Source organism: Hemicordylus capensis, chromosome 3 (assembly GCF_027244095.1).
Source record: "Hemicordylus capensis ecotype Gifberg chromosome 3, rHemCap1.1.pri, whole genome shotgun sequence".
In the NCBI taxonomy this organism is placed as follows: Eukaryota; Metazoa; Chordata; class Lepidosauria; order Squamata; family Cordylidae; genus Hemicordylus; species Hemicordylus capensis.
Window position 1 is genome coordinate 110,427,385 of NC_069659.1, and position 27,510 is coordinate 110,454,894.

Sequence of the window (27,510 nt, forward strand, 5' to 3'; positions counted from 1 at the left end):
ATTAATACCTGTTTAGTCAACAAAAAGAAAACAATGATTTATTCAACTTCATATTTTCAACTAAGAACTAACATCTGTTTCTTAACAGCAGGGCTAAAACAGGTAAGCTTCTGAAAGTAAGAATGTAAGGCACCTGTATAGCAAATCTCTTGATTTCATACAAGAGAATAATTTTTGAAAAGAAAAAGGAACTAAGGGAAGTTCTTTTCTAGTCAGTGTTAAGGCATGAGGGCATTTTTCTATACCAATGGGTTTTTAAAGCAATTTTTTGAAGACACTGAGGTCATTCACACAATCAAAAACTGTGTTCTATCCAGGTTTGGGAGTGGTGTATGCTCCCAATTTTCAGCTGTGTATAAACAAGATAACAGGAAAATCTGGGTAGAAGTGAATATGTGGAAGCAAAGAAGTAGGAATAGCTACCCAGATTTTCCTCCTAATTTGCTTTCTACCCCCTTCTACTCATAGATTTTCCCTCTTACCTTGCTTCCACACAACTAAAAATTGGGAATACACATAGCTGCCAAACCCAGGTAGAACACAGTTTTTTATTGTGTGAATGACCAGTCTAATTTCAGATACTTTGAATATATACTCTTTTCTCCACACAACTTCCCACAATACTAGAAATAAAATTCAGTTACTCTAAATCACATGGCTCTGTGGTCGCCAGGAGTCAACACTGACTCGATGGCACAGTCTAATCTAATCTGATCTAACCACATCTAAACCAAATGCAAGTTTACACCTCACTGTATCGGTCTGCAATTAAAACATGTCTCATCCCTACCACCCACAAATGTGTTAACAGTATCATACTCTTTTATACTAAGCTTGACCTAAGCCATATGCAATCCTACCTTCTGAGTGTCCTGCTTGGCCCCAACACCCTGTAACAAGTTCTCCTTTTTTCAGGAAGTAGTTAATGATCCTTGCACTTTTTAAAAATGTAGGCTGCTTGCACCTTTCTAAGGCTGAATTTTTAAATTAAGCCTTATTGCTGCCATGCTATCACGTATTCTCGACTTAAATTCAGGTCACAGAAAACATTTTTAAAACCCATCCATTTATCTGCAGATATTCAGAGTTACTCCCCTTATGGCAGTAATTCCCAAACTGTGTGCCATGATAAAAATGTGGGTGTGCCATGCATTAAGGAACTAAAGGCTCCCATGAGCGGCTGCTTGCTGCATCTACATGACTTATTTTTCTGGCCTTGCCTCCATTGGGTTGTTAGCAGACAACCTCCTCCCCACTCCACTCCTCTTCAGAAAGGAGAGGGGGCAGAATGCCTATCTATGGGAGCACAGACAGACACTTAGTGCCATAGGGGGAAATGGTCTCTGCTTGGGTCAAGTAGCAGCATTGTGAGAAGACTGAGCCAGGGCAAAAGCTGCTTAGCAAAACATGACTAAGCCTCAAGTTGGAATACTGGACCTCAAGGTCCAGAATTGCTACTGAGATTAAATCACTAGCTTTGGACTTCCTGTACGAAGAGCTGTACTGGACTGACCAGGACACTCTTTGAAACTAGAGTCCTTGGATCACTTTCTACATTGTCTTGCCATGGACTATCCCTGTGCCTGACTGCCTCTGGAATTTCAAGTAGCACTCTAAAGAGAACTTGAGACTGGGTTATTCCCTACATGGCTTGCCATGCAAAACTTCTGTGCCTTGCTGCCTGGAAATCCCAGTACTCCCCTTTGCTAGCTGTGGGCATGCATAGATCTTGGTGCCACACTGGCACCTCATTATCTATCCTTGCCCTTGCTTTCTATGTGGTCGCTAAGAGTCAACACCGATTAGACGGCACTTAATCAAAATCAAAATGCAGGGCATGCCCAATCTTCTTTTGGTGAGAAGTTACCCATCTTGGCAAAACTAAAAAATAGCAGACATTGACAGGTAATAAATTGCTGTTTATCCTCCATTCTTTATTCATTCTATGCCATCCCCCTCCAGAGGCACTCTTACCCATTGGACTTCAGGGCCAAAGTCCAGGGCCTCCACCCCCCCGGGGGCCCCCAAATCCCTTTTAGTCTGTCCTGGGCAGTGTGGTTTGTGCCCTCAAGAACCTACATGTTAAAAAACGATGCTTAACTTGCAGTGGGTGGGTGGGTGGGGCCTCCAAAGACCTTTAGGTCCAAGCTCCAAAACTACCTGGGTGCACCTCTGTCCCCTTCCTCTTTCTGTTCACATTCCTACAACCCACCAGTCCCTAGTCTATTAGAGCCTGCACTCTCTTCTCTAGTCTGTGGAAGCTGCTTTCATACTTTCTGCAACTGTGACAGTATCAAGGTTGCCAAATACCACCTTTTGCATTGTGCTTCTACTTTATTAACAAAAAGACCCCTTATTTCTTTGTTTCAAGAGTCTCACCCCTGAGTCTGCTTCTCTTCTGGGATACCCTAATGTTGGCATTTGCCTGTGTCCAGACTGAGATCTGTTTGTTAACCATACTTGCAAATTCAGTTTTGAGCTAAAGTCTTTCAAGTTGATCCAAAGGCATAGATACACTGATGGGTAGTGTATATGTGTGTGAGCAAGTACAGTAAACATAGAGCAGATAATTCTGCTGCCCAGGCTTCTTACTGCAACCTGTTTTTGAAATTTGTTTGCCAACTCTGGTAAAAGGGCACCTGATGTAGAGACAAAATCTTAACCATGGTTAAAGCCATTGGCAGAAAAAGAGGAATTTAGACCAGGTAAAGGGAAGTGTTGGACTTAGAGACTGGGACTATTAGGTCCTTAGCAGGTCAGTATGGGTTAGTAGCATCTTCAGCAAAGCAAAAAAAGTTCATTTTCAGTGTCCATACAGACACAACGGTGTTTCAGAACCATGCTAGTTTTCCTCTAGAGCGTTAAGCAAGTCAGTTTGTTAGTATCCACAGTGAAATTCGCACAACTACACTTCACAAGCCATTTTCCCTTCACCCTCCTAGCAGCTGTCAGAGTTCCCAAAAAAACTGTTCCCCAAAGTCCAGAGACTCTCAGCAACAGCACTGGATATGGCACAGGTGATTGCAAGGGGAGAGGAGAATGCCCAGAAACTGGGCGGAGGCTCACAGGAGGAGTCTCTGCACAGTTTATGGGTATCCCCACAGCAGCCAACCATGTCATATCCTACATGGTTTCCAAGGGTCCCTTGACCCTCAGAAACAGCTTTGGGGGTGGGGCTCCAATAGTTGTAGTAAAAGGGAAGGAGTAGGGAAAATGGCTTGTGCTATTGTGCAAATGCTGCTGTGGATGCTAGCCATTATTTTTACAGTTTAAGAACATAATTCAGCCCTGCTGGATCAGGCCCAAGGCCTATCTAGTCAAGCATCAGGTTTCACACAGTGGCCCACCAGATGCCTCTGGGAAGCCCACAGGCAAGAGCTGAGGGTATGCCCTCTTTCCTGCTATTGCTACCCTGCAATGGGTATTTAGAGGCATCTTGGCTCTTAGGTGGTCTACAGCCCTCAGACTAGTAGTCATTGATAAACTTGTCCTCCATGAATTTATCTAAGCCCTTCTTAAAGCCAATAAGAGCACAAGAAAAGTTTAAGTTAGGCACTCACACGCTCAAGATTTATTTTTGCTTCATGGGTATGTTTGTTTGTTAGAGGTAGGTCATGCAACACACTGTACATTGTGCTGTGCCACACACAATGTACTCTAATTTTATGATGGCTTCATCTTCGGAAGCAAAAAAACCCCTTTAATTTATAAGGGAAGAGTGTCTACTCAAGATCTCTTAATACGTAAGGCATAACTAATTTCTGTTAGGTACTCCTGTGAATGCTTAGGAATCTAAGAGGTGCTTTGCTGGATCAGACTAAGCTCCAACTAGCCCAACATTCTTTACAAGAATTTCCGCAATCTGAAAATGCTAGATGATCCATCAGAAACTGGTCTGTAATATACCACCACTGGACCACAATATACCCTCAAGCCATCCCTGGTCTACAGACCATATTTTATTCAGTTCTATAACAATGTTTATGAGAATATCCACCAAGTAGTAAATTACTTCTCTGAAACTGCCTCATTCTCTCAGTCAGGAAGGCAAGTGCATATTGTTTGTGGTTTAAAAGAAATACACAGAGGTTGTAGAAAACCACACACACACTATAACACTGGTAGAAATAGAATGTTTGCAAATATCATTCACTGCTTCATCCGTAGCCTCCACATAAACATAAACACATACAATCAATTACTACTGACTTACCTCTCTGCCTTTGAAAGTCACCAAAGCTGCTAGAGGCTTCGCATAGAATCTGCTGAAGGAAAACCCCAGGCACCCATACATGCTATTTGCTGTAAGCTTCAGAGCCTTCTGCCTGATATCATACTGGGGGGAGAAACACACAAAAAGTAACTGTCACAACTAGACGTTAATATAAATAAAATGTGTTATCACCTAAGACTAAAAAAGAGATGGAAAGCTTAATTGGCATTTAGTAGCAAGACTTAACTAGAAATAGTGGGTGCCTATTATTACTAAAACTTTTTGATACTACAATCTCATTAACAAAATTCCATCTGGCTGCTGGTGCAGTATTGCTTCCCTACATAAGGATCCAGACAAGTCAGCCCAACAATTACTAGGGACATGCCCCTTTTACAGGCCTTCGAACAGGTTTGAATGATTGACGGTTCAGCCAATTCGAAGGCGGGGGGGGGACACCTTCAAGAGCGGGGGAGAGTGCTCTTATCCCTCCCGCTGCATATACCCCGCTGGCGCTGCACTGTAAAAGGGTCCAGCGGGGTGGCAGTGTACCTTCCTGCCACCCTGTTTCCTCATTTGACTGGAAGCACAGTGGAATTTGACTCATTTGACTGGAAGCACTGTGCCCCTGGTGGCACAGTGGTAAAACTGCCGCCCTGTAACCAGAAGGTTACAAGTTCGATCCTGACCAGGGGCTCAAGGTTGACTCAGCCTTCCATCCTTCCGAGGTCGGTAAAATGAGTACCCAGAATGTTGGGGGCAATATGCTAAATCATTGTAAACCGCTTAGAGAGCTCCGACTATAGAGCGGTATATAAATGTAAGTGCTATTGCTATTGCTATTGCTAAGTACCCTATGCTCTCGTGCACATGCCAGGCTCGCTGGCAATGTGCACACACTCATGAGGTACTTCCTGTCACTTTCGGCCTGATGAGGGAACAGGGCAGCAGGGAGGTACTGTTGCCCCTCCAGACCTTTTTACAGTACAGTGCCGGCAGGGGAAACACAGCAGGAGAGATAAAAGCACCCTCACCCACCCTTAAAGGTGCCCCCCACCTTCGAACCAGCCCCCACTGGTTCCGGTGCACATCCCTAACAATTACAGGCCTAACAGAATATAAATACATCAGCAGAATGATGTATATTTATTTACTAAGCTAAAACAATAATTATGCTCTAGATATCAGTCTCTGAGAAAACAAAAGGATTTGACTTGGGTTTCTCAACAATGTTTATTCTAGTTTATTTGATTAATAAGTATTCTGAGAAAATTAACTTCTTTTAACTCTAAAGACAAGAAAAAGCCATAGGTAAAACTAAAAAAAAAGCTACTGTAAACCTGATCAGAGATTGGTTTTGATGTAGGGCTGTACAGGTGAAACTCGGAAAATTAGAATATTGTGCAAAAGTCCATTAATTTCAGTAATGCAAATTAAAAGGTGAAACTGATATATGAGACAGGCACATTACATGCAAAGCGAGATAAGTCAAGCCTTAATTTGTTATAATTGTGATGATCATGGCGTACAGCTCATGAAAACCCCAAATCCACAATCTCAGAAAATTAGAATATTACATGGAACCAAGAAGGCAAGGATTGAAGAATAGAACAATATCGGACCTCTGAAAAGTATAAGCATGCATATGTATTCAGTACTTGGTTTGGGCCCCTTTTGCAGCAATTACTGCCTCAATGCGGCGTGGCATGGATGCTATCAGCCTGTGGCACTGATGAGGTATTATGGAAGACCAGGATGCTTCATTAGCGGCCTTCAGCAATTCTGCATTGTTTGGTCTCATGTCTCTCATCCTTCTCTTGGCAATGCCCCATAGATTCTCTATGGGGTCAGGTCAGGCGAGTTTGCTGGCCAATCAAGCACAGTACACTGTATACTTTTCAGAGGTCCGATATTGTTCTTTTCTTCAATCCTTGTCTTCTTGGTTCCATGTAATATTCTAATTTTCTGAAATTGTGGATTTGGGGGTTTTCTCCTGAAGTCTCCTGAACAGGAGTCAATCCGCCATGCTAGGTGAAGCGTCAGAACATCTGGATGCAGTACCTGGCCTTTGTCCAGAGTTAAAAGATCCACTACTTGCGGTAGTCTTTAGTAGTGGTTCCTTGGAAATCTGACTACCTGGGGAAACTATGGTTGCCTTGGCCACCATGGTGTCACCAGGATATAGGATGTAGGAGCTGTTAGAAAATGGGAACTATTCGGCTGATCAGCGGTCAAAGCGGAAACATATAAGGGATTTCCTGCTGCCAGTCCAGCTGGAAGGGATCTCCAAGAGATAACAGGTCATGTCCCGCTCTTGAGCAAAAGCGGTTGCATTTCTTGTTCTCCAAAGTGGCAAAGTGGTAGGTAGCATCCACTTTGAAAAGAGTGGTGCAATGTACTCCGTTTTGATCTCCCACTCATGTTGTTGAGAGGAAATCTGACTCAAATCATCTGCCAGGATGTTGTCTAGGCCCTTTATGTGTATGGCTAATGGATACACTTGATGCTGGATGCACCAATGCCATGACAGAAGGCAGAGAGCACAAAGGCTCCGAGATACAGTGCCCCCACAGGCAGTTTATGTAGGCCAGGGCTGTAGTATTGTCCAACTGTACGTACCTGCACCACTTTCCCCTGTAAAAGCAGAAGGAAGGCCTTCATTGCTTTGAAGACAGCGAGAAGCTCCGGAAGTTGATGTAGAGTTGTTTCTGTTGAAAAGACCACTAGACCTGTATTTGGTGGGCCCCACAGTGGGCCCACCAGCCCAGGAGTGAAGCAGCTGTCATAAGCCAGATAGAGGAGTTGTCATTAGAAAAGGAACCGCTTCCAGTAGATTCCTGCTCAGCGAACACAAAGTAAGTGAGTACAGAATTTGAACCGGGATTGTTAGACGTAGGGATTGCTGGTCTATATTCACGCAGGAGACCGATAGAAACCACATTTACAGTTTTCGTATTTTTAACCAAGCATATCTCACCACTGTGTTGCAGGATGCCATCAGACCCAATAGTCTCTGAATGAGTCGAGCCAGCTGAGAAGGATGTTGCTGGACATGGAGCACCAAGTCCTTATGCACTCAAAATGTTCTTGAGGTAAGTATGCCTTTTTGGCCCTTGTATCCAGAACTGCTCCAATGTAATTGATCGTTGGAACCGGCTCCAATTTGGACTTTCCCCAATTGACTTGGATCCCCAAGTTATATTGTGTTTGTGAAAGTAATTCTTTTTGACCTTGGACATCAGAAGCCAGTCGTCCAATTAAGGATAGACCAATATGCCCTGTGTCCAAAGGTACACCACCACTGCTGCCATGCATTTCATAAATACTCTGGAGGCGGGGGCGAGTCCAAAGGGTAAGACTGTGTACTGGTACACCTGACTTCCCACAGCAAATCTGAGATATTCCCTGTGTTGTTTCCTGATGCCAATGTAGAAGTACGTGTCCTTGAGATCTAGTGTCACAAGCCAGTTCTCCTGGTATAGAAGAGGTAAAATTTCTTGTAACACTATCATGCTGAACTTCCTTACATGGACGAACTTGTTCAGGAGGCGGAGATCCATTATCAGTCGAATACCGCCATCCCTTTTGGGGATCAAGAAGTAACGGGAGTAGGCGCCCTCCCATCTGTACAACCACTGCACCGGAGCAATAGCCCCCTTGGCTAGGAGCTCCTTCACTTCTTCCAATAATGCCTGGGAAGGTTGAGTGAACCTCATCCCTGTAAACTTTGGGGTTGTTCTGAACTCTATAGCGTAACGCAAGGATACAATCTTCAGAACCCAGTAGTCCAATGTTATGTGGTGCCATGCAGGGGCATGGCATGCCAGCCTGATGTTGGAAGCTGGCAGAGGAACAAAACGTGTGAGAGAAATGCTGCCCCTCACTTGCCAAGGTGTTGTGGCCCCTGATAGTGGAAGAGATGGAAGATCCAAGTGAAGCAATAAGTGGTCTGGAGTCACAAAGGTGCTTCTGAGGCTCCGGTTGTTTAGTAGGCTGGCTTTGAGCCTGTTTCCCTTTGTCCTGGAAAGGGCACTTGTAGGGCTAATACTGTCTCCTAAAATCAAGTTGTTCTTGATGTTTGTACGTGGTTTTCTGTCTGGAATATTGGCGGTATTTGGAGCCATAGGAAGAGACAGGTGTAGAGGTAAAAGTCTTGGCTCTAAATTTAGACTTTTTCATTTGCTCCCTAGTGGAGTCCAAGGTCTCACTGAACAAGTCTTTCCCGTCGAAAGGTAAGCCTTTTGATTTTCTCCTTCATGTCCCCATGCAGATTAGTAGAGTGGAGCCATGCATGCCGATGCAGTGAGATTGCTGCTGTTAAGAAATGGGATTCAGATTTGGCCAGATGTTTGGCCATACTCAGCTGCTGCCTGGTAAGCCTCTGATTTATCCAGAATATCTTGAAGTTTTTTCTTGAATTCCTCTGGGGGAAGGACGTCTATCGAGTTATACAAGTCCTCTCAGAGCCCGTGGGTGTACTTCACAGTACAGGCCAAATAATTAACAATTTTGACCAACCAACAAGAGGTGGAATACAGTTTCCTTCCGAGGATGTCCAATTTCCTCCCCTCTTTATCCACCAGGGTCGTATGTCTGTATCCAGATTTCAAACTAGAGGACGTGGCACAGTCGATTACCAATAAATTGGGTGCTGGATGTTTTAGGAGATATTCATTGTCCTTAGACTGTACCCTATACAGGCGTTCTAGGCTTTTGGAAGTGGGGGTGGACATGCTCCCACACACATTTAGCTGCTCTCATAATGACCAGGAGCATGGGAAGGGTTACAGGTTGAGTAGCCTCTGACCTGAACAGAAAATTGTACAAAGGGTCATCGATGGTAGACATTTCTGACTTAAGATCTAGGCCCATTGCTTTTGCCATATCATGCACATGCCGATGATATGCTTTCATCTCTTCGTTAGGAGACACGTGCATAGATGGGGCCACATCTACAGGAGGGTCCACCCTACTATTTGGGTCATCCGGGTCAGATTCAAAATCTGAAGATCCATGGTGATCTGATGTAGACTGCAAGGGAGGAACCGGCGTGAATGTCTGGTCTCAGTAGTCTGAGGGATCGGTGTTTTAGTCCTGATATGAAGGAGTACATTCAAAGTTGTTTGTGTGGCCTTTGTAGAAGTCATGCATGTTGGTTTGAATCGGACCGTACGAATGGAAGCTTGTGATTGCCCCAAGACTGATTTTCTTGGAAACTGTAAGGCAATCCAGGGGAGACCATCCCCAAAGGAGCCGAAGTGAGGGCATCCCCTGCTGCAGATGAGTAAGAAAAGCCACAGGTATGCCACAGTGAGGTTTCCAAGTGTGCAGCCATTAACAGAACTGGTTGTTGTGCAATCATTTCCTTAGATGTCCCAGTCGTAGACATCTGTGGAAACCCCTTGAAAGTTGAAGCTGAGGGGGTAGTCGAAGGAGATTCCAAGACAATAAGGTATGCACTGTTGTATCCATGGCCACTTCCCTATCTTCCTCGATACTGAAAGTCGGTATGTTGGTAGCCAATGAAACAAGTGTATCGAGAGTCAAAATGGCACTTCGAGCTATCGGCGTCGAAGCGGAGCAAGTCGACATCGATGGCACCTCTTGATGTCGATCCATGGGAGCCTGCAAAGGAATTTCTTGATGTCGAGCTTCTGGTTTTGATGCCGGCGGAGAATCTACCGGCGTTGGTGCAGGCATTGGAGAGAGAGTCCTCAATGCTGTGGGTCTAGGTGTCGACACACGTTAGACATTGACAGGCTCCATAGTCGCTAGATCCGATGCTTTCGACGTCAATGGTTGTTGAATGCTGCTGAATGTTTGCATAACAGAGGGAGACTGTCCTTTCTTTTGTCAGGTCCATCGTCTTTGGCTTTTTCGATCTTTGGGAAGGCTGAGAATCCTCCGATCCAAATTATTATTATTATTATCTTACACAGTCAGGTGTTATTATTGACTGCTTTGTTTTATCCAGACATCGAGTCCTTCCCAAGGACCTGGGATGGCTGAATTTTATTGTCAATGTTGTTGCTGTTGTTATAGATATCGTCGCAGAATATAGGCTGTTCCCAGTAAAGCTGCTTTGTGTAATTGGCTGATGGTGATTTCTGTGGCCCCTATGGTGTTGAGGTGCTCTTCAAGGTCTTTTGGAACTGCACCCAGGGCGCCAATTACCACTGGGATTATTTTGGTCTTCTTCTGCCACAGCCTTTCAATTTCAATTTGTAGATCTTTGTATTTTGTGATTTTTTCTATTTCTTTTTCTTCTATTCTGCTATCCCCTGGTATTGCTATGTCGATTATTTTGACTTGTTTTTCTTTCTTCTCAACCCTAACCACTACACTACACTGGCTCACAATGTCACTTAGATGCCAAATGTCCAATGTTGAATGCGTAGATTACGACAAAAGTTTAGGGATTCAGTATGAGGCCAACGCGCTGGAGTTGATGGTTTCTGGATCGATGTAGATGCCTTCACAGTCCATGTAGAAACTGAAGCATGGAGTTCTCCCGATATCAAGGGATTTAGCACCTCATCATAAATGGCAGTGCGAAGCCTCAAAGCCTGTTTTTTTCCTCCTTTGTTTCAAAAAGGACAAGCATATCTTGCAGGAAGAGATATCGTGTTTTTCTCCCAAACAGATTAAACACAAGTCATGCAGGATCTTCGAAGGGAGTTTGGCATTACAGCCAGTACATCTTTTGAAGGTCCGTTTCTCCTCAGCTATGTCCGCATGATCCAAATAGTCATCAAAGTCCATTCCAATATACAGGTCACCAGAGTAGTCATTAAATTCCATTCCTAGTCAAAGCCAAGAATCAGTCCAATTTTCTTTTTTCTTTTAGACAAAATCCGAGATGTGTTCCGAATGCTGCTCTGCATTTGGAATCTGGAGTAATCAGCATCGAAGCACAGGCATGGCTTCGTACAGTTAATTTCTGGCTCAAACTCCACGCCTGCCCATTGGGCCTTGTGCCCTTAGTTTTGAAAGATGAATTACAGTCATCTTGGAGTAAGAGCTTGCAGGTTACTCTAGGTAAATGTGGGTTCTCAGGGCAATACTTACTTTCTTTATGCCCTGATGTTGCCAAAAAGATTGTCAATCGGAGAGTGTTAGATACGAAGAAACAAAGGGACCTAAGCCTGGTTACTTCCCAAAACACCCTAGGTAGTTTTCCAAATTATCCTCATCCTGCAGCATTCCTCACTCGCCTGACCACATTAAGTCAGAGGAGAGCATTTTCACAAGCACGATTCAATGTGTTGCCTTCTGCCGTCATAGACGGAAGATTTAAAATAATTTCTCTAAGGAATCAGCTATGCCCATGTGATGTGGGTGATATTGAGACGGTAGCCCACGTTTTACTATACTGTGTTTTCTATAAGACCATTTGCTCCATCTGGATAGAGCCATTAAAAAATAGGCCAGGTCACTCAGATAATTATTATGTTTCCCATTTTTTAATGGATAGTCACATGGAGGTCACAGAGAGGTTAGCAAGATTTTGTGCAGCGGCTAGCAAATTATGACAAGAACAACTCAGCTGGGAGTTTTTAAAGTCACTTTTAACTAAGTTATGGTTCTGAACTTTTGTCTTATGTTTATGCTGTATTCTGTTTTATTATCTGGTCATGGACCGTAATAAACTATTCATTCATTCATTAGATAAACTCACAAGAAGAACAAGTCTGACAAGGAGCAACAGCCTGAGGTCTGCACACAACAGTGGTCAGAAAAGAACCGAAGAGCATGTTGCCCAGCCCACCTGCTGAAGGCATGGAGGCAGGGCTTGGTCACTGCGACAAGCTGCAGCATGTTCCCGAGCGGGTCCTGCACAGGCATATTACCCATTCTTATGGATTTCTACAGATCTTGATCCAGATCTAAGGCTTCACAGTGAAGTCAGACTAAAGCTACAAGTGCTTTTCTGAAATACCTGTAAGTAGAGATCAGAATTTAAGTCAGGCTGTTTCATCAACTGCTTCACTTGACGTCTTCGCTCAACTAACTTCCTTATCTCTTTAGGCAAGATTCCCATTTCTAGAGATGGATCTGGCAATTCAGGAATTTCTTCTTCTTCTTCTACAACCTGTGAAACAATTAGTTTGACACTTTATTTATTTTTATTTATTGTTAGATTTTTATACTGCCTCTCATTAAAACAATCTCAAGGCAGATAACAAAATATTTAAAATATAAAACTATAAATCAGTTACACAATAAAAATATTGAACTGGAATATAAAAATAGTTTCCAGATATTCTTCAAGGGCAGCCCCATGTAGAGTGTGTAATCCAGCTGTGGCATGACTAAGGCATGGGTAACTGTAGCCAGATCTGCCTACTCGAGAAAGGGACGCAGCTGGCACACTAGACAAAGCTGTGCAAAGGCACCCCTGGCTATCAGCAAGAACCAGCGTGGTGTAGTGGTTAGAGTGCTGAACTAAGACTGGGTAGACCAGAGTTCAAATCCCCATTCAGCCATGATACTTGCTGGGGGGCTCTGGGCCAGTCACTTCTCTCTCAGCCTAACCTACTTCACAGGCTTGTTGTGAGGAGAAACCTAAGTATGTGGTACACTGCTCTGGGCTCCTTAGAGGAAGAGCGGGATATGAAATGTAAAAAAAATAAAAATACCACCTCCACCTGAGCTTCCAAAAGCAGAGCCAGGATTCAGCAATACCCCCAAGCTGAACACCTGCTTTTTCAAAGGGAGTGCAATCTCATCCAGAACTGGTCATATCCACTTATCCCAACTGGCTCTCCTACAGACCATCACCACCTCCGTCTTGCCCAGATTCAGTCTCAGTTTATTAGCCCACATCCAACCCATCACTGCCTCCAGCCCCACCCCCCGCCACAACTCAGGACATTAACTGCCTCTCTAGGATTAGGTGTTAAGGAGAGATAAAGCTGAGTGTAATCTGCATACTGCCGACAACTCATTCCAAGTCCCCGGATGATTTCACCCAGTGGTTTCATATAGATGTTAAACAGCATGGGAGACAGCATGCTCATTTGTGCCCCATGCTGTCCCTCATTGCTAACCTTTACAGCAGATAAGTTTTGGATCTGAATGAAGTAGTAGTAAAATAGAATAGGTAGTTGTTTACCTGCAACAGATGAGCCTTATACTAATTTTGAATAAGTTAGACTAATACATTTATTTAAATATTTCTCTTCTGCGTTTCAGTCCCATTTAAGGGTTAGGGTTAGGGTAAGGTGGCTTACAACAAAATCTAGCAATTATCAACAACTACAACAAAGCCCCCCCCCCAAAAAGGGCAGACAACTATTTAAAATATCCACAACAAATATAAAAGAACAGAAACACATACAACCATTAATGAAACAATATAAAACAGTGCACAATATCAAAAATCTAACAAGTTGTTCAGTAAGAACTAATCTGCCTACTTTCCTTTCTCTATCCCTACAACTGGGCTATATTTGGTCCAGATTGGTTAGGCAGTTAATTCACAAGTTAGCCCATTTGCACCTCAAACATTCTTGCTTCCACCATCTTGAATTGGGGTGGATGACATCATCACAAACTATGTGTTTGAGGTATTCCTATGTGTTCCCCTACAACTGTACCAAATGTGGTCCAAACTGGTTCCCAATTACACCTCAGATGTTCACGCATCCGCCATCTTGAATCGAGGTGGATGACAAATTACAAATTACACCATTGAGGTGTCCCTAACGTGCCACTCACTACAACTGTACCAAATTTGGTTCAAATCAATTGGACTGTCCACAAGTTAGCCACTTGAACCTCAAACATTCACACATCTGCCATAATGGATCAGGGTGGATGACATCATCACAAACAATGCCATTGAAATGTCCTGATGTGTCCCTACAACTGTACCCGATTCAGTTCATATTGGTCTGGACAGGACGGATACACAGACGGACACACACACGGAATGCTGGGTCATCTCATAAGCCTACTGGAAAGTAGGATAAAAACAATAAAACCAGAGCAAAAGTATGTAAAACCAGTATAAAAGCATCAGATGCAGAAAACAAGCAATACTGTAGTTTCACTAATATAAAAGGCCTGGCAAAAAAAGTGTCCCCCCCTCGCACACAGTGTGGATCCTGCCCCTGCCACTGAAAAGACTCTGTCCCGGGGCGTATCTAGGGTAGGGCAGGCAGGGCACGTCCCCCGGGTGCCACTTGAAGGGGGGCGCCATTTTCTAAAAAAAAAATTTTTTTAATGGCTGCTGAAAACAATATTGCCACCGCGCATACTCAAATGGCCTCTGTGAGGCCCCAGGCCATGCCAGGACACGCAGAGGCCATTTGAGCATGCATGGTGTCCATTTTGTTTTCAGCGGCCATTTTAAAAAAAACAATTAAAAATGGTCACCACACATGCTCAAATGGTCCCTGTGAGGCCCTAGGGACCAGCAGGGGGATGGGGAACCTTGGCAGACCGCCCCCCCCATGGCCATTAGGAAGCCTCCCGAAGGGGCTACATGTAAAAATAAATAAATTTAATATAATATAAGTCACTGTACACATATTTAGTTTGGCACTATGTACAGAGAATCAGAGCTTGTGAATACTGAGCTGAAACACATGAGCTAGGATTGTATCTAGGAGCTAGGATTTGCTCTTACTTTGTTTCTTGTGATAAGTGAGTTAAATGTGATGTCTTAATAATATGGCTATTAATGGCGAGTTTGTCTTTGAATCAGTGTGAAATCCTTAGTATTAAGGCCCACTGGGAGTTTCTTGCTCTCTTTCTCTCATTTTAACTGTCTTTCTGAAATACTAGAATATATTCCAAGCAGTGACCCAGTTTATTCTGCATATCCTTCTATTATTTTCAGAGTATCTAGGAAAAGTCAAATTTTCCATTTATTTTTAAAACTTATGTAATAGTGATGCAACAATGAATAGTAGAGCATTAGACAGACACTTCTATTTAGTTTTCCAAGTATACCTCCATATAGTTTTGGGGTATTTCATGAGCCTCAGCATACTGAAATTTGTAGTTTTCCAGCATTTTTTGGTCTGCCTACGTCCACTGCTAAATAGTTTTTGAAATATTAAAAGATTAACAAGCTTGACTTGTATTTTTGAGCTGTTATTATGGTAAAGTTATCTGAAAGATGGGTGTCAGTCATGTTTGGACAGGGGGCGCAATTTCAGTGCTTGCCCTAGGCACTATTTTCCCTAGATACGCCTCTGCTCTGTCCTGCATCTTGGCCAGTTGCACCCAACAGCAACAGGATACAGAGCAAGGCTTCAGATACTGACCATAGACCTCAAATAGAAAAATATGGTCTTTCAGACATCCAGATTCTAAGCCTTTTTGGATCCAGAATATTTGAAAGATCATTTATGGTCTTTGAAAGACCATTATGAATATGTATGGCTGATCCCCCAAGGCAGTGGTTCCCAAACTGGGAGCCTCCAGATGTTGTTAAACTACAACTCCCATCAGTCCCAGCTACAATTTATTGTGCCTGGGGATTATGGAAGCTGTAGTTCAGCAACAGCTGGAGGCTCCCAGTTTGGGAACCACTGCCCCAAGGTATAACTTCCCTCTCTCTTCTGGCTCCTTTACAGTTATTTTATTCCAGCTTAAATGGATTTTATTTTATTTTTATTTCTTTTAACTAGAGCCACTTTGAGGATTTTTTAAAATCAAAGTGATAATACTATTTCAATAAATAAATCATTAGAACAGAATACAGTCCTATAACCATCTGGTGATAGCCCAGGTGAAAAAAAGCCTTATCTCCAGAGAGAAGTGGCTAAAGGATTCAAAAAAGACCTTCAGTGTCAAATAGGAATACCTGGAACTGACCTGCTAGGACATGCTCCCCTACTCTGCCCAAGGAGAAGATATTCAGCTCTGGCCTATAGCTGGTACAGAAGTTTGGAACTGTAAGCGTTTGGAGATATATTCTCCCTAGCCTCTTCATAAGCTATGTCCAACTCCCTTGTACATTTTCAGTACAGCTCATAATGGGCTCATCCCAGTGTCCGACTTTGCATGCACTGGTCCACCTGTTCCCCAATACTTACTCTTGCAAAAGGAAAAGAACTAGTAGCACCCATGGAAAGTCTGGGCATTCACACAAAGTGTACATTAGACCAGGGAACAGGAAATGCAGTTCCAGTGTCTCCTAGAAGCTTAAAAAAAGGCTTCACCACTGCTGCCAGCCGCCCCCTTAACAAGAGTAAGTTTTGGATGGCAGAGAGCTCACCCCAGGTTTATGATGCTCTAATATTACAAGCCAGAAAATAATGTGCAAAAAAGGTGAGCTTTCTCCAAGACAATTTGTCCTAACCCAACTTATTATGATGTATGTGAGAAAGAACTTGCCCATCACTAACACTAATTTCAAAGACGCTATGAACAGAGGTAATCCCAACTAGGGGAAAAATCTCTAGGGTCAGTTCCCACAGGAAGCATGAAGACATTTAGGAACTAGAGGTGAGTTAAGGAACTAGATACCCTTCAGGAACACATGGGGGTTGAGAAAGCACTCTGCCAGGATTTTTAGCAAGAAGAAGCAATACTGAAAATCTGGTATATGAGTTTGCTGCTGCCAACACCCTTGTCAAAACAGTCTTGTAGTACTATAAAATAAAATGGGCCTCAGCAATCTATTGGTTCATTTTTCTTGTAGCAGACACTTCCCAGGAAGTGTTACATACCACTGGATACCTTAAGTGGTAAAAGTGGTTTCATAACACTAGCAAAACAGCTACTGTAGAGTCTACTATGGAGATGTCTAGCAAATCCTCTTACGGGATTAGATTGGATCATTTTCAGTTTGTGATTCCTTAGGAAGTGGACAAACTGCTTTGGACTGTGCGTCCTACAACCTGTTCTCTTGATCCTTGCCCAAGTTGGCTTATGATTACTCATCTGGTAAATATTATAAATGCTTCTCTGAGGGAGGGCAGGATGCCTCCTTGTCTTAAGGAAACTAATATTAGACCACTTCTGAAGAAACCTGTATCAAATCCCTTGGAGTTAGCTAATTACAGATCTGTTTCCAATCTTTCATGGTTGGGCAAGCTGATTGAGTGTGTGGTGTCCTCTCTGCTCCAGACAGTTTTGGATGATGCAGATTATCCAGACCCATTTCAAACTGGCTTCCGTGTGAGCTATGGGGTTAAGACTGCCTTGGTCGGCCTGATAGATGATCTCCAACTGGCTATCGACAGAGGGAGTATGACTCTGCTGATCCTTTTAGATCTCTCTGTGGTTTTCGATACCATTGGCCATGGTATCCTTCTGGACCACCTGAGGGAGGTGGGATTGGTTGGCACTGTGGTGGAACAATGGTTCTGTTCCTACATCTCTGGTAGATTCCAGATGGTGTCACTTGGAGACTGCTATTCTGCAAAGTGAGAACTAAAATGTGGAATTCCACAAGGCTCCATACTGTCTCTAATGCTCTTTAACATCTACATAGGAACATAGGAAGCTGCCATATACTGAGTCAGACCATTGGTCTATCTAGCTCAGTATTGTCTTCACAGACTGGCAGTGGCTTCTCCAAGGTTGCAGGCAGAAATCTCTCTCAGCCCTATCTTGGAAAAGCCAGGGAGGGAACTTGAAACCTTCTGCTCTTCCCAGAGCAGCTCCATCCCCTCAGGGAAATATCTTATAGTGCTCCTATATCAAGTCTCCCTTTCACATGAAACCAGGGTGGACCCTGCTTAGCTAAGGGGACAAGTCAGGCTTGCTACCACAAGACCAGCTCTCCTCTCCAAACTGCTACATGAAACTGCTAGGAGAGATTATCAAGAGGTTTGGTGCTGGGTGTTATCAATATGCTGATGACACCCAGATCTATTTCCCCAGGTCAACCTCATCAGGAAATGGCACACCTTCTCTAAATGCCTGCCTGGAAGTGGTAATGGGCTGGATGAGGGATAACAAACTGAAGTTGAATCCAAATAAGATGGAGGTACTGAATGTGGGGGGTCGGAATCTGAGAGATGGTTTAGATCTGCCTGTTCTGGATGGGGGTTACACCCCCCCCCCCCGAAAGATCAGGTACATAGCTTGGGAGTGCTCCAGGACCCAAAGCTCTCCCTGGTATCTCAGGCTGAGGCAGTAGCCAGGAGTGCTTTGTATAGCTGTCAGCTATGTCCATTTATGGAGGTAAATGAACTTACAACATTGGTACATATGCTAGTAACCTCCAGACGTGACTACTGTAACACACTCTACGGGCGGCTAGCTTTGTAAGTAGTCCGGAAATTACAATTGGTACCAAATGCAGCAGCCAGAATAGTCTTTGGGACAATACAAAGGGACCACATAACACCGGTTTTAAAAGAACTGTACTGGTTGCTAATGTTTTTGAGTGAAATACAAAGTGCTGGTTATTACCTATAAAGCCCTTAACGGCTTGGGTTCAGGCTATTTAAGAGAGGCACCTCCTTTGTCATGAACCCTGCCACCTGTTATGATCTTCTGGAGAGGTCCGGTTACGGTTGCCACCAGCTCATTTGGTGGCAACCCCAGGACCACGTTTTCTCTGTGGCTGCTCCGGGGCTTTGGAATGTGCTCCCTGCTGGAATAAGAGCATCTCCTCCTCTGTTTTCAGGAAGACCCTCAAGACTCCCCTGTTCTCACAGGCTTTTAATTAGAATTTTTATTTTTATTTGTTTTAATAATTGTTTTATGCTACTGTTTTTATTGTGTTTCTGTTTCATGCTACTGTTTTTATTGTTTCGTGTATTTTAATCTGTGTTGATTTTTAAATATATTGTTTTAAATTGTGTACACTACCTAGAGATGTACTTATCAGGCTGTATAAAAATATGATAAATAAATAAATAGTCCTCAAACTCAGGGCTAGCCCCAGACAAAGCATCTGGAAGGTTAAGAGTCATTGAGAATTCCAGAAGCACCATTGTGAAGGTATTCCCGCAGATGATGATATCCTGCAAGGGCTACCAATGCTATATCTGTCCTACAGAAAAGCTATGTTACATAGGAAAACCTGGCACTGACCTGCTATGACATGCTTCTCTACTTTCCTGAAGGAGAACACATTCAGCTCTGGCCTATACATAGCTTGGCCATCATTGCACAGCTATGATTTCTTAAGTGCCCCTTCACCATCCCTTAGGCATCTCAATCTCAATCAAGGTAGCACTCTTGATTCCAACAGAAACAGTTCTACTTTACATTCACCAGACAGGAGGAACAAGAACCAAAACTGGACAGAAGACCTCACATCCCCAAGCAACCTGTCAACATCCTTGAGGACCATAGGCCAAGACTGACTAAACAACCTCAACAGACATATGCTATTAACACTCAAACATGGACTCTTAAGCATTCAAACAGATGTGACTGACTGTATCAACTAAGTAAATTTAGCAAAATGTCACCGCAGAGTGCAGATAATCACTACTTCCGGTGGTTACTTTGGGCTGCCCAAAGAATGGTGTGAAGGTACTACTACCTTCTACTACTGTAGATAAGCAAGTCTGACCCTGTAATCTTCTTGGATGTGAGCCCACCTGCAAGTCAGGTGTATGACACAAGTCAGGTGTGTGTTACCCCAGCTAACGGCAAAAAACCACTTTTTAAAGCACTGCTTATATTTAGCAGGGGAGAGCAGCTGTCCCTCTTTAGTGCTAACACCATATTCTTCCAGTGTCTGTTGCTGGTATCTCCACTGTGGTCTCCCCCTTCCCCGGCTTTTGGGATAGGGAACCATCTTCTTGTTCCTTTTGCTATGTAAACCACTTTGAGAACTTTTTTGGTTTAAAAAAACCCACACTATATAAAATACTACTACTACTAATGATAATCATTTCCCTGGAGAAAGAATATGCAAGAAGAACACCCTTCACACCTATAACAGTTCAACTGAACAACATTCTGATACTATAATGGTGGCAGAACAGATTTCTTTGCTGCCATCTTTGCCACCTACACAGACTTGCAAAAGAGTTATAAATGTTCTGCCGTTTCCCAAGAGTACATGAACTCCTCCTTAGATTACTGCAATACATTTATGTGGGGCTGCCTTTGAAAATGGTCCGGAAACGGCATTTGGTCTAAAACAGGGCCACAAGATTATTAATTGGGGCTGGACATTTTGATCATATCACGGCAGTGCATATCACCCAGGCTTTTAATTAATATTGTTTTAATGGTTTAAATGCTGTTTTAAAATATTGTTTTAAAATTTTTAAATTGTTGCATTGTTTTAAACTTTTTTGTTTTTGTTTTAACTAATGTTACTTTCGGTTTTTATTTTGTTGTAAACCACCCAGACACCTAAGTTTTAGGCAGTATAAAAATATGTTAAATAAAATAAATAAATAAAAATCAGCTGCAATGGCGCTTCAAACTGGGGGAGTGAGCATCAAAATGGCAAATGTGCGTAAACAAGTTTAAAGTTATACATATTGGGGCAAAAAAACCCAACTTCACATATACACTGACAGGATCTGAGCTGTCGGTGACTGACTAGGAAAGAGATCTTGGGGTCATGTTGGACAACTTGTTGAAAGTGTCGATTCAGTGTGTGGCAGCTGTGAAAAAGGCAAATTCCATGCTAGGGATCATTAGGAAGGGGATTGAAAAATGCCAATATTATAATGCCCTTATACAAATCTATGGTGCGGACACATTTGGAATACAGGAGGATCTTGTTATTCACGGTTCCAATATACATGATTTATCATATCCATGGTTTAGAAATAATCACCAGTTCCAGCAATCGCAGTTCAGTGATTCGCGTATCCAATCTAGTGACTGGAAATTTCTTTATTTGGGTATTCTCTTCCCACACGGTAGTGAGAGGAGCTAGGAGAAGGAGGTTGGAGATTTTTGCTAAGTGCTTGTGTGTGTGTTTTTTCCATTAAAAACAATATTGTGGAGCTTTTTTCAGCTTTGTGGAGTCTTGGTGCTGAAAGAAGCTCCAGGGATATTTTAGAGCCACGGTTCGCTACTTTAGCTGTAATTCAGATCTATTTTTCAGTGGAGGCTTCTCAAGGCTTTTGTAGGCCTTTTGGAGCCTTTCCTTCCCCATCTCCCAGTGACCTTCTCAGATGAACCTCCTGTAGCATCTAGAACCTTGGTAAGATCCTGATTTACCTGAATAAATAAAAAACAACTTTAAAAACTTCATCTCAATCCATTTTACTGTGCTGTTCTGTAATGAATGGTTTCTGTAAACTAGTCCAAAGTGCTGAGTATAAAAGACTGATTTCACATATCCCTTGATAATTGATCTACCATTCCGTTATTGGTCTGAGATTTTATTAAAAATCCTGGAGCTCCCCATTATGGATTGGCACAAAGTGCTGTATGTAAGAAATTGATTTCACTTGTCCCTTGAAAACTGATGTGGCATCCAGTTATTGGTCTAAAAATTGTTTAAGAAATTGTACAGTACTGCCAGCACCGGTGTGCTGTACACTCACTGTACATTTTAATTGCAATTGATTAGAAGTTTAGTTACAACTTTTCTCCTCCACAGTCAAAATGAGCAAGTGTTCAGCTGAGAACTCTGCTGAGTTGGCAAAAGGTCTCAGAAAGTGCTACCACTGAGCAAGTAGGTCAAGGTTCTTGACATGCTGGCTCATGGTGACTGTGTGGCATCCATTGGGCACCACTTCAGGATCGAGTCTGACAGTCCACTCAAACAAGAAGTGCAAGACCAGCATCCATGGCAGTGTGGAGTCTGGCACATCAGTAGTCTAAAGGTGGTATTCCATCCACGTGAGCCGCACATCGAGATGGAGAAAGCCCTCAGCTCATGGATTGAGGACCAGAAAATAATATAACACTTTTCGATAAAAATTTCCAAAGCAGTTTAGATAGAAAAATAAAAAAATAAAGATGGCTCCCTGTCCCCAAAAGGCTCACAATCTAAAAAGAAACATAAGATAGGCACCAGCAACAGCCACTGGAGGAATGCTGTGCTGGGGCTAGGAAGGGCCAGTTGCAATCCCTCTGCTCAATAAAGAGAATCACCACTTTTTAAAAAGAGAATCACCACTTCTTTGCTCACTTAGCTGGGGTAAAAAAAAAGAATGTTCCGCTGAATGGGCCAGCAATTCAGGAGAAAGTGCTGTGGCTCTACAGGTGCTTTGCGGCAGAGGGCAGTGCAGTAGTAGCAGGCACAACTTCCAGGCCAGCAGGAGATGGTTTCAAAGGTTCAAACAGCACTACAACCTCCACAACATCAAGCTGTCAGGGGAAGTGGCATCAGAGGACCATGTGACAGCATATTGGTACCCAGCTGAGTTCCAGCAGGTGGTTCAGGCTGGAGGATACAAACCAGGACAGGGTTTTTTTAAAACAGTGATGAGACAGGCCTGTTCTGGAAGAGAATGCCATCCCATTCCTACATCAGCAAGCAGAAAAGAACTGCTCAGGGATTCAAAGCAGCAAAGGACAGCCTCACTTTGTTGGTTTGGGCAATGCTTCAGGGGAATGTGTCATAAAGCCTATGCTCCTGTACCAAGCCCAGAACACATGTGCCCTCAAAAGAGAAGAATAAGGGCCAGCTTCCAGTCTTCTAGAGGACGAACAGTATAGTGTGGTTAACTGCTGCCGTTTTCTCTGACTGGGTGAGAATGCTGGACTTCAACATTGGGATGTTCTTGAACTCTCCTGTGCATGGCAGCTTGAAGACTCTAGTCCTGTGAGGGCTCCCTGGACAACCATACAAGCAGCCAGGCCTGTGATCTGTGCTGCAAAAGTGCTAGACTTCAACACTGGGGGGTTCTTGAAATGGCTTGCCAACTTGAAAAAGACTCTGGCAACTTGAAAAAGACTCCGGCTACCTTGAAGTGATGATCACCTTCTGATACCAACCTGCCAATCAGAACCAGCTGAGGGGTTAGCAAACTTCTTCATTACATACACTACTGTACTGTACTACTGATATGGTTCTTGTCGAATTAGACCTGATCAGTGATGTCCTCCATTTTGGGCTTATTTTAAGGTTATTTTCCTTGTGTTTGAAACCTAATCCCTTTTTGCCATACTCAATGATTTACTATTTGCAGTTCCAGCATTCACAGCTGTAGATCTGCAGTTGTTTACCTGTAACTGGGGTTCTTCTGGTGGTCATCTGTCTATTTACAAAGATGGGTGTCAAGCTAGGGAATGAAGGTCTAATCGGGAATTTGCATGTTTCCTCATTCTCTCTCCTGACTGGTGGACTCGCCTCACATGCAGCAGCTATAAGGTCACCTGAAAGACCTTTACCTCCTCAGTTTCAGAGTCCACTGCCTAGGAAAGAAGCTTTGCTGCGGGGAGGATGGACAGGTATGTAAATGGACAGATGATCACCAGAAGAACCCCAGTTACAAGTAAGCAATTGCAGTTCTTCTGGGTGGTCTCTGTGCATCACACAGATGGACAGTGTGATGCACAGATGTCCATCATACATTACAAACTTTCATCATGGAGGCTGGATAGCAGAGACACAGTAAGGCAGGTGATGGAATCAGAAGTTAGGAGAAGATGGATTGCAAAACAACACACCCAAAGGCAGAGTCTCTCCTAGCTTGAATGTTCAGTTCGTAATGTTTGATGAAGGAGAAAGCGGTCGCCCAAGTAGCAGCTTGGCATATCAAGTCCAAGGGCAAACCTCTGTCAAAGGTGGTAGAAGTGGCAAGAGCTTGGGTGGAATGAGCCTTGATGGGCAAGGGAGGCTTTAGGCCTGCTAGCTGGTATGTTAGTTTGATAGTGTGAATGATCCAGTTGGAGATGGATTGCGAAGATGCCTGACAATCCCTGTCTGGTTCTCTAGGTAACAAGGAGGGGAGGAGAGATTCAGAATGACGACGTCCTATGAGTATAGAAGGCTAGGGCTCTGCGGACATCCAGGAAATACCGATGTCCTCTCATCAGCAGTGGAAGGATTCGGAAAGAAGACTGGCAGGGTGAATAGAGGAGACCTATGAAGGACGAGACCACCTTTGGAAGGAAGGAAGATGTTGAGGCCAAGAGTGACCTTGTAAGCAAGGAATGTCAGGCACGGAGGATCACAGCCGAGAGCCTGAGTTGGCTCACCACCCCCGAGCAGAAGTGATTGCTACTAGGAACACCATCTTGAAGGTGAGCAGACGTAGATCAAAGATAGCCACAGGTTCGAACGGTTTCCCCATCAATAGGGATGTGCATGGTCCGGAGCAGTCCGGACCAGCACCGAAGGGGGGCCTTTCTTTTAGGGCGGGGAGGGCTTACTTACCCCTCCCGCCTCTTTGCCCCCGCCAGAGGCCGTATTGTACCTCGTAAATGGGGCGCTGGAAACCAGCCGCCCCCGCCCCCCCCGCGAGCGGATTAGGGCCAAAAATTAGTAAAGTACTCGTCCCGCCAGGTAGACTGGGCCTCCGGTGGAAGTTCCTTTAGACGTCGTATCACGCGCGTGCACGCGCCCCAGGCCCCAGTTGGGCCACAGACTTTGCCGAGAGAGGAGCTCTGTTCGCGAGCTCCTCTCTTTTTTTGGAAACAATGCGGTAAGCACTCAGGGGGGCGGGGGGGGAGGGACGGCGGCAGTACTTTACTAATTTTTGGCCCTAATCCGCTCACGGGGGGGGCGGCGGGGGCGGCTGATTTCCAGCGCCCCATTTACGAGGTACAATACGGCCTCTGGCACGGGCAAAGAGGCGGGAGGGGTAAGCAAGCCCTCCCGCCCTTAAAGGAAGATCCCCCCACCCGGACCCGGACTGGCCAGGTCCGAATCGGTCCGGCAGTTCGGAGGCTTTTAGAATGGCCTCCAGAGCGGTTCGGACACACCCCTACCCATCAACCCAGTTAGGACTAGTGGGAGGTCCCAGTCTGTGGAAATTCTAGGAGGATCCAGGAAGAGATGGACTAGGCCTTTCAAGAAACGTTTCACATCCAGTTGCCTGAATAGCAAGGATTAATCAGGGGAAGGCCACTGTGCTGTGACAGCTGCCAGATGGACCCTCATGGAGGTCATACAGAGGTCTGCCTTTTTGAGGTCCAACAAGTAGGTGAGGATGATGGATAAGAGGACCAAGGTCAAGTCCTGTAAGCGATGGCATTGGGCAAAATGCATGAATCTCTTCCACTTAGCCGCATAGGATATTAGAGTGGATGGTTTCCTATATGCTAAAAAGCCAATGTCTGGTGGCCAGGTGGACAGATGTTCCATGCTGTCAAGTGAAGAGAGGCAATGTCTGGGTGCAGCAACACACCTCAATCTTGAGTCAGAAGGTCCAGTCAGTAGGGGAGACGGAGAAGGTTCCCCCATGAAAGACACAGAAGGCAAGGGAACCAATGGTGCCTCGGCCACCTGGTGCTTTCAGAATGTAGTGTGTCGTGTCTCACTGTATTTTTTGCAGGATCCAAGGGAGCAGAGGGATTGGAGGAAACAGCTAAGCATAGTGGTATTTCCAGTGGAGTGCAAAGGCATCTCCCTCTTTCCCTGTCCTCACCCTTGTACAACATTGACGGCACTGATGGTTCTCGGGACTCACAAACAGGTCTATTTCCAGTGCCCCCCACAGCCTGAAGATTTTGCGGAGCGCAACCAGATTGAGCTTCCACCATCCATATGAGGAGGAGGGCATCCTTCTGAGGCAATTCACCAGGACATGGTTGCAGTCCTGGATGTGAATTGCAGAAAGGTAACTCTAATAACAGAGGGTTCACACCCATATTTGAAGCAACAGTCGGAGCAGGGTTCGAGATCCCGTGCCCTCTTGGTGGTTTATATATGCCTTTACAGTAGTATTGTCCATCATAATTTGTACATGTCAACTCGAGACAATGGGGCAGAACCAAGAACTTTGAGGAGAACTGTGAGGAGCTCTAGATAATTTATATGATGAATGGCAATGGGACTACTGCCCACTGATCTGGAGGCCCTTTAGATGGGCGTCCCACCCAGTGTCTGCAGTTCGAAAAGTTTGAGGATCTGGGGCCTGGGAAGGTGTGGACATATACAGGTTGGTCCAGGAGGTCTGATAGAGGAGTGCTGGCATATCTCTGGAGGAATATCGAGAAACCTGTGCTGGGAGTCTCATTGAGGATCGAAGACTTAGAGAAACCAACTCTGGAGTGATTGCATGCGAAGGCGAGCAAGAAACAAGATGGTAGTGGAGGATGCCATGAGACCCAACATGCTCTGGCTGTCTCTTGCCTGACAAAGAGGGCTCCTCCAGAGAGAGGTAGCAAGCTGTCTTATTTGCTGACTGCATACTGAAGGAAGGTAGATGGCAGCCCGAGACAAGTTGAGGATTGTGCCCAAGAACAGAAAGATGGGGGAAAGTTGTAGTTGGGATTTTCTGTGGCTGACTTTGAGGCCCAATTGCTGGAACACGTCTAGAGCTATGGCAAGATGGTTGCATAAGGTAGCATAGGACCGAACAACCAAGAGCCAATCGTCTAAGAATTGGGCAAATCTGAACACCCAGGTCTTGGAGACACGCAACCGCCACCGCCATACATTTTGTGTAGACCCATGGGGCAGAGAATAAGCCAAAGGGCATGGCCTGGAATTGAAACTTTCAGGAGCCAACCTGAAAATGGAGATTTTTTTTTGTGCTATGAGTGGATAGTGATGTGGTAGTACACATCCTCCAAGTCTATGGAGGCAAACCACAGACCTTCCTCGAGTAAGGGGAGAATGTCCAAGGCGGTAAAAGCATGCAGAACATTTTGAATGTGACGTATGCATTTAGCGCCCTTAGGTCCATGATGGGGCACATACTGCCACCCTTCTTTGGAATTGTAAAATATGGTGGTGGGGGAAATAGCCCGCCCTGTATGTGTGGGCTTCTTGGAGGCATCTGGTGGGCCACTGTGTGAAACAGGATGTTGGACTAAATAGGCCTTGGACCTGAACCAGGAGGGCTGTTCTTATGTTCTTGACACCAGACAGGAAGAAAGGTCCCTCGCTTGTGCATTTTAAAAATTTTTCCTGTAAACAGCACTGCTTTTTATATCTCCTAGATTTTGATTGTTTTAAACTATATCTGGGCTGCTAACTTGCTCTGTTCTGCCTCCTTATATGCCTAAGGTTTTGAGGCATTTTGCTACAAACAGGGAAGATTTTAAAGTTAGTTTTGTCTCAAAGGAGACTGGTGGCAGCTCTACCAAGGAATTTTAAAATGTTTTGTATTGTATTTTCTATTGTAATTTGTTTTGTGGTATGTCTTAATTGGATGGTTTTTTTGTATTGTTGTGGGCCGCCCAGAGAACAATTTATGGGGTGGCTAAGAAATGAAGATGATGATGATAATGATGGTGGTGGTGATCTTTTTGCTGTAAATACAGAACTAGAACTTACACATCCA

At 44.2% G+C, this 27,510-nt stretch overlaps 1 protein-coding gene across 3 annotated transcripts in view; it reads right to left on the minus strand.

Annotated features, from left to right (window-relative positions):
- The window catches only part of POLA1 (DNA polymerase alpha 1, catalytic subunit), a 467,466-nt gene that overhangs the window by 352,655 nt on the left and 87,301 nt on the right, over positions 1-27,510 (minus strand). For all 3 annotated transcript variants that reach the window (XR_008320234.1, XM_053312417.1, XM_053312419.1), the window contains exons 25-26: positions 12,153-12,305; positions 4,214-4,336 (exon numbers count right to left, since the gene is read on the minus strand). Coding sequence is in view for 2 of the 3 variants with exons in the window: in XM_053312417.1 (XP_053168392.1) it covers positions 4,214-4,336; positions 12,153-12,305 (276 nt within the window). In the remaining variant the exon portion in view is untranslated. The remainder of the gene's footprint in view (positions 1-4,213; positions 4,337-12,152; positions 12,306-27,510) is intronic.